Raw genomic sequence first — 7501 nt, 5'->3', positions numbered from 1 at the left:
GTCAACGTGGTCAATGAATGACATCCATCGGAAGTGGACTGTACGTGGAGAGGCTGACAGCTGGGTCCACAGCCGCACGCAAGGAAATGCCTCCTTATTACGCGCAAAATAATGATTCCTCCACCTGACAGCTAGGACCCACAGGAAGGGCCTGTATTTCGCGAAAAAATGTTCCCCCAGCTGACAGGTCGGACCCACCAGCTATATCTTCGAACGCAAGGAAGTGCCTCCTTATTACGCCCAAAAAAATGAATACCCCCCTGCTAGCTGGGACCCACCATATTGTTGGGCTGACTTGTGGGCCTACTAAGTTGACGGGGACGGAGGGCTTTGTCAACCTAGTCAATACTCCAGTGACCGTATGATGTCCACCTAACGGCCATAGTGCTTCTTCAACCTCTGGTCTTCTTGCTCCAGCCGCCAAAAGCAGCGCCGGTCATGCCGCCTGCTCCTGCCTCCCGTGGCCAGCTGTGCTACCGCGGAGGCCTCACCGCCCCCATACTACTCCCACCACTGGCCAGACCATCCCTCCACTCACCCACACCCCCTGTTATTCTGCGGCGATGGCAGTCTCAGATCGCAGCCGAACCAGTGAACGCTCGTACTCCTCTCCGCGTGGGCATCCACTGCCGCGTCTTGCCCGGCTCCACGTCATCCCCTTCCTAGGCCTCGCCGTCGTCCACCGCCGTGGTGCTCTCGGCGCGGCGTGGTCAATGTGGTCAACGACCGACTTCCATCGGAAGAGTACTGTACGTGGAGAGGCTGACAGCTGGGTCCACGGCAGCCGCAAGGAAGTGCCTCCTTATTACACGAAAAATAATTATTCCTCCACCTGACAGCGGGGACCCACCGGATGGGCCACCAGTATTTTAAGAAAAAAATCGTTTCCCCCTGACTGCTGGGACCCACTGGACGGGCCACCGTATTTCGCGAAAAAATGTTCCCCCCGTTGTCAGCTCGGACCCACCGGAAGTGCCTCCTTATTACGCACAAAAAAATGAATACTCCCCCAGCTAGCTGGGACCCACCTTGGTGGGAGGCTGACTTGTGGGCCTACTAAGTTGACGGAAACGAAGGGCTTTGTCAACTTAGTCAATATGAACGATTCTCGCTCCAGTGACCGTACGATGTCCATCCAACGGCCGTAGTGCTTCTTCAACCTCTGGTCTTCTTGCTCCAGCCGCCCAAAGCAGCGCCGGTCGTGCCGCATGCTCCTGCCTCCCGTGGCTGGCTGTGCTGCCGCAGAGGCCTCACCGCCCCCGACTATTCCCACCGCTGGCCAGGCCCTGCGGCGACGGAAGCCTCACACCGCAGCCGAACCAGTGAACCCTCGTACTCCTCTCCGCGCGGGCTTCCACTGCCGCGTCTTCCCCGGCTCCGCGTACTCCCCTTCCTAGGCCTCGCCGTCGTCCACCGCCGTGGTGCTCTCCGCGCGGCGTGGTCAACGTGGTCAAGGAACAACTTCTATCGGAAGAGTACTGTACGTGGAGAGGCTGACAGCTGGGTCCACGGCCACAGCCCAGTTTTTTTGTGATTTGCCAAGTAAGTCGCTTTGTCAGGCCTGTAGGGCTGCAAATCTTTCAAGACGAGGAGAGCTTTCATTTGGCTGGCCGAGAAAATGGCCCATCAGTAATGAGAAGTGGGTTGTACATTTTTAAAACACATCAAACCAGCAATTAGTTTCAAATATCTTTTTTTCATTTAAAGATTTTAAATTACATTAATTTTTATGCGTGGAGAATTTGTTGGATTTTATATTGATATACATTTATTTTTAAAATCAGTTTGAATGTGAGTCGAAATTTCAGGATTAAAAACAGTTCGGACCACACTGAAATATGCAAAATTTCGTATAATTTTTTAACCGTGGCCACAATATGGGCTGTAATGCTAACAAAATGAATATGGGCTCCAAAAAAACCCTTAAGAATTAGCAAATGGGCTGTAAATTATTAGAAATAATGGCAAATGGGTTGTATGCTGTTTTCCACAGATTTGAGGCTTTCCTAAAAAAAGGTTGACGCACAAGCATTGACTGTTGGATGTCCATCCAACGGCCGTCGTGCTTCTTCAATCTCTGCTCTTCCTGCTCCAGCCGCTCAACCAAGCGCCGGCGGGACTGCCTGCTCCCTCCTCCCCGTGGCCGGCTGTGCTGCCGCGCAGGCCTCACCGCCCCACCGTACTCCCATCGCTGGCCTAGCCATCCCTCTACTCACCCACTCCTGCTGTTATTCTCCGGTGACGGCAGACGAACTAGTAAACCCTCGTACAGTCGTACTCCCCTCCACGTGGGAAACAACTGTCGAGTCTTCCCTGCCTCCGTGTCGTTCCCTTCCTAGGCCTCGTCGTCGTCCACCGCCCTGGTGCTCTCGGCGCTGCCTGGTCAACGTGGTCAACGACCGACATGCATCTGAAGTGGACTGTACGTGGAGAGGCCGACAGCTGGGTCCACGGCCGCACGCAAGGAAATGCCTCCTTATTACGCGCAAAATAATGATTCCTCCACCTGACATCAGGGACCCACCGAAAGGGCCTCTGTATTTCACGAAAAAAAACGTTACCGCCACTGACAGCTCGGACCCACCAGCTATATCTTCGCACGCAAGGAAGTGCCTCCTTATTACGTACAAAAAAATGAATACTCCCCCTGCTAGCTGGGACCCACCATGGTGGGAGGCTGACTTGTGGGCCTACTAAGTTGACTGGGACGGGGGCCTTTGTCAACTTTAGTCAATATGAACGATTCTAGCTCCAGTACCGTACGATGTCCATCCAATGGCCGTAGTGCTTCTTCAACCTCTGGTCTTCTTGCTCCAGCCGCCCAAAGCAGCGCTGGTCGTGCCGCATGCTCCTGCCTCCCGTGGCCGGCTGTGCTGCCGTGGAGGCCTCACCGCCCCCTACTATTCCCACTGCTGGCCAGGCCCTGCGGCGACGGCAGCCTCACACCGCAGCCGAACCAGTGAACCCTCGTAATCCACTCCGCGCGGGCTTCCACTGCCGCGTCTTCCCCGGCTCCCCGTCGTCCCCTTCCTAGGCCTCGCCGTCGTCCACCGCCCTGGTGCTCTCGGCGCGGCGTGGTCAACGTGGTCAAGGAACGACTTCCATCGGACGTGGACTGTACGTGGAGAGGCTGACAGCTGGGTCCATGGCCGCAGCAAGGAAGTACCTCCTTATTACGCAGAAAATAATGATTCCTCCACCTGACAGCTGGGACCCACCGAATGGGCCACTGTATTTCGCGAAAAAAACGTTTCCCCCTGACTGCTGGGACCCACCAGCTACATCTTCGCACGCAAGGAAGTGCGTCCGGGCAAAAAAAACGATTCGCCCCCTGACTGCTGGGACCCACCAGCTACATCTTTGCAGGCAAGGAAGTGCCTGACAATCGGGACCCACCTGGTCGAAGCGTACGTAGCATTGTCATTCTGGTCGCGAACGTGTACGTACATACTGGTCGATGTAGAGGCGCGCACGTGTCGTAGTAGAGGCGTGCACGTAGCATGTACACGTACGTACAGCGGCCAGTGTGCAAGAAAGAAAATACGGCCACGTACGTACATACGGGCACGGTCTCGAACGCCTACTCGCGCATACGTACGGCCAGGGCTCGTGTACATGGCTGGGTCGGAACGGAGAAAAAGCGTCGTCGTCGTGTTCATGGAGAGCCAACCGGCTGGGTCGGAACGGAATGCGTCGTCGTGTTCATCGGGAGGGCTTGGACGGAACAGCCGATGGAAACGAGGCCTGGCGTACCGCAGAACGGAGGAAACGGCCTTGTGTTCGACCGGCCACGTTTGAAATGGGATCCTGTTCATCGGGAGGGGTCTGGCGTACCGCAAAACGGAGGAAACAGATCTCCTACGGTCGAAATGGGGGTCATGTTGATCGGGAGGGATGTGGCGTACCGCAAAATGGATGAAACGGACCTCCTACGGTCGAAACGGGGGTCCTGTTCATCGGGAGGGGTGTGGCGTACCACAAAACGGGACTCCACAGGACACTTTTCATCTCCACCGTCGACCCCCTCCAGCCTCCACGAGCTACTGTTCATCCACCATCGACCTCCTCCAGCCTCCACCTGCGACTGTTCATCCACGGGCTCCTGTTCATCCACCCTCCACCACGCGCTACTCCATCGGCTACTGTTCAACCAGCCCTCTCCACGGGCTCCTGTTCAACCACCCCTCCACGGGCTACTGTTCATCCAGACCTCCACCGTCTACTTTTCATCCTGCCCTCCACGGGGTGGTCCTGTTCATCCTGCCCTCCACGGGGTCCTGTTCATCCAGCGCAACCAGCTCGATCGATCGGGGTCCTGTTCATCTAGAGGCAACACCACGGGGTCCTGTTCATCCACCCCCACCGGGAACTGTTCACCCAAACCCCCCAGCAACGCTCACTGTTCATCCAGAGTCAGCATCGATCGGCTTCAGTTAACAGCCATCATCGATCGCTCGGGTTCAGTAACGTGTAGCCTGCAGTGCAATCGATCGGGTTCAGTTAGAGCCCAACGCCTCGCTCGGGTTCAGTTAGAGCCAACGCCTCGCACACACACGCGTACGTGTACGAGAGAAACGCGCATCGCTCGGCCCCCGACCTTCCACCGTAACCGGGAACTCCCCTAAATTTTCCTCGCCCTCGCTTCTACCACGGTTTTTTCCGTCATGGACGGCCCAAAGAATGTCATGCAGCTGCGTCTCCGGCACGCCCAGGACGAAAAGCCCATTTTCTGTCATGATTTTTTGTCATAGAAGTAGGAGCCCACCACATCTATGATGATACCGGGTTTTGTCACAATTATCGTCATAGAAGTGTCATATGTATGACAGAAAAAAATTTCGTTCGGCCCAACATGTCACGGATGTGTCTTTTTTTGTAGTGGAGGTGGGAGTTAATACACCGCGCCTAAGTGTTTTGGGATTATTTGGTTTTTGTAAGGTGCCTTAGAGCGAGTACAATAAGGTACAGTCAGCAGGCTGTAAGAAGTAAAGTAATACTCCCTTCTTTTCGGTTTATGGGGCTTATCTCAAAATCTTAGTTTTTCCATTTCATAAGGCTCAATTTGGTTGTTCCCCATCACAAGTTCAGATTCCAAGGTGCATTAAATCACTACATACAAGTATTAAGTGAAAATTGACCAATGCATGTACTTTATGCATGCATGCATTGCAATTAATACATTGGTAAACATAAATTTTTGAGGAAAACAAGATCATTAATTGGGTGCTTTTGCAAATTACAAAAAGTATTCCACCACTCACCATCTACCTTGGTTGGTGAGATTTTTGAATTGATCCCTATAAATCGGAAAGGAGGGAGTATTTCTAATGCTTAGTTGGAGGAGAGATGATAGGAGAGAGAATGTAAGCGGGCTCTCATGCAAGAGCCAGCTACAACACATGCTCCTAGGCACTATGTGAGACTAGAAAGTGGGTCATGTATTAATAAAGTAGAAAATACTTATAGCTAATTGTTATACATGTTTGCTATAAGTTGGCTATAGATGACATGGCACTTTCTTATAGTCAACAGTTGGCTATACTATTAAGTATTAACCATGCTCTTATACACCTAGACGGAGGGATTAAAGCAGGATGACTTGGAAGGGGGCAGAGGAGCTGTAAGAAATGGTTCATCATAAGTCTTTCACCACTGTAGTAAAAATTCTCAATTAATCTCATAAATGGCAAGCGAGAACTCTAATGGAGCAAAATCATACATGGAAGATTCTAGACTAAACCATAAATGGATACACTTTTATTCAAGCGCGATACTCTAATAGTGCATGGAATGTTCTATACTATATAAAGAAGAAGTCTCCACATGCTTAGACAGTGGATTACATTGAGCGAAGACTAATGATGAACATTTGGCTTGGTAATGCATATGACCAGGTGAACTGCCTTGGAGTCCCCGTGCACCATCTTGGGGTGAAAATCATACCAAGCATCTTCCATGTCCACATTGCCAGGAACGCAGCAGCTCGGCACAGTCTCAATCAGTGTGATGGAGGCGGCGTGGGCGCCCTCGTACCTCGGAGGGGCAGTAACAGTGAGCACGCACCTGTACACCGGCCTTGTGTCAGCGTCAGCGGTGTTGCCCATGACGCACACTACAGAGACGGGGCGGCGGCCTACGCGGGCCTTGCCGGTGCCCATGGCCAAGTGGAAGACGCTGCCGTCCTCCTCCGTGACTAGCAGGTGGCGGTGATCCTCCAGCGACTCCGGCACGGCGAATGGGTAGCACGTCTCGTACTTGATGTACCGCCGCGGGCCAGTAGTGATCGACGGATGGTGCCGTGAGGTGATGCACGAGGCTCACCAGCGAGCCCTCAAATGGAGGCGTGCACTCATAGCAGTAGTAGGGCGCGTGCGCGCATCTGGAACTATGCTCCGCCAGCGAGTGCTGGTCGACGTACCTCTCACATCCGAAACTCTTGTAGATGCAGGGCACCTTGCAGGCATCGACCAGGCCGTCCATGAAATGGGAGTGGCTGTAGGGGATGTTGCGCCCGCCGAATGGAGCACGGGAGGGAGTGGCTGTAGGGGACGTTGTGCCCGCCGAATGGACCGCAGGAGTAGCACACGAAGCAGTAGTTGGTGCTCCTCCCTAGTCTCTACTCTTATGAAAACCAAGTTGGTGATGATGGTGTGCCTGCCATCTTGTAATATAGATCGTCCGATCTATATCTGACAGATAGAAAGCAAACTATGACAATTTTACAAAAGATACCCGCACCTCTCTCCACATTTACAGATAAGGCCTTACCTCGTTCATCCTTATCTCCCACAACCTCATTGTTGAGCAATTAAAAAAGGAAGTCTCTGGAACAATCTGGCCTGGTGGCCACTGCCGGCGTCGTCCATCCCCATGCCTCTTCCCAGTCCGCCCACCAGTCACCACCACGCCCCACTCCTCCTCACCTTATCTCTCATCTTTCTCGAGATATCATTTTTTTGATGAAATTCTCGAGATACCATTTTTCTGATAAAATTCTCGAGATATCATTAGTTTTTACAGATGGGATTACTCCTGCATGGGTCAATCACAACAGGTGTTTTGTAAAAAAATGCATCTTGATGTTTCGTGCAATGCACGGGCATCTTGCTAGTTTGCATATAATTCCAAACACCATGTAGACACGGTCTTTGACCATTTTACAACTATGTTAGTATCATTGTTAGGGGTCAGCCGGTGCAAGTTATAGCCCCGAGTGTTTTAACCTTTTTTTAGTAATGATATCTGCCGATTGTTCGCCACGAGCTCAATACTGGAGAATCCCATGTAGCCATCGGATTTCCATCCGATGGTGGCCTGTTTTTAAGCCATAGTATTTGACAAAACTACCACCCTTACACACGTATTGTAACTGTGTCGCGAGCGTTGGCAACTGCCATGTCTCCCAGCGAATGTTCGCTAGGGATTGGAGTTAGCACTAAGGGCAGTTCGTAGTCGTTCCACGCTCGGGCATTGAAGTTTGTAACTATTTTAGATTAGAATA

General features: G+C 52.4%; 1 protein-coding gene across 1 annotated transcript; it reads right to left on the bottom strand.

Annotated features, from left to right (window-relative positions):
• Positions 1–5855: 5855 nt before the first annotated feature.
• On the bottom strand, positions 5856–6480 carry LOC109759043 (uncharacterized). Its single transcript, XM_020317888.1, has 2 exons — positions 6322–6480; positions 5856–6221 (listed from the first exon to the last, which is right to left on the bottom strand). The coding sequence occupies exons 1-2, from the start codon at positions 6478–6480 to the stop codon at positions 5856–5858; spliced, it is 525 nt and encodes a 174-aa protein (XP_020173477.1).
• Between the last annotated feature and the right edge of the window lie 1021 nt (positions 6481–7501).

The sequence above is a fragment of the Aegilops tauschii genome, chromosome 4, assembly GCF_002575655.3.
Source record: "Aegilops tauschii subsp. strangulata cultivar AL8/78 chromosome 4, Aet v6.0, whole genome shotgun sequence".
Taxonomy (NCBI): domain Eukaryota; kingdom Viridiplantae; phylum Streptophyta; class Magnoliopsida; order Poales; family Poaceae; genus Aegilops; species Aegilops tauschii.
The sequence above is the reverse complement of the archived record's forward strand: the minus strand, read 5'-3'. Positions and strand labels throughout refer to the sequence as shown.

Excerpts from the sequence above, each read along its gene's own strand:
- LOC109759043 (XM_020317888.1), bottom strand. The coding sequence starts at position 6,480 with ATGGACGGCCTGGTCGATGCCTGCAAGGTGCCCTGCATCTACAAGAGT. Across the intron at positions 6,222-6,321 it reads CTCCATTTGAGGGCTCGCTG|TCGCTGGAGGATCACCGCCA; the intron begins GTGAGCCTCGTG and ends GCCGTGCCGGAG.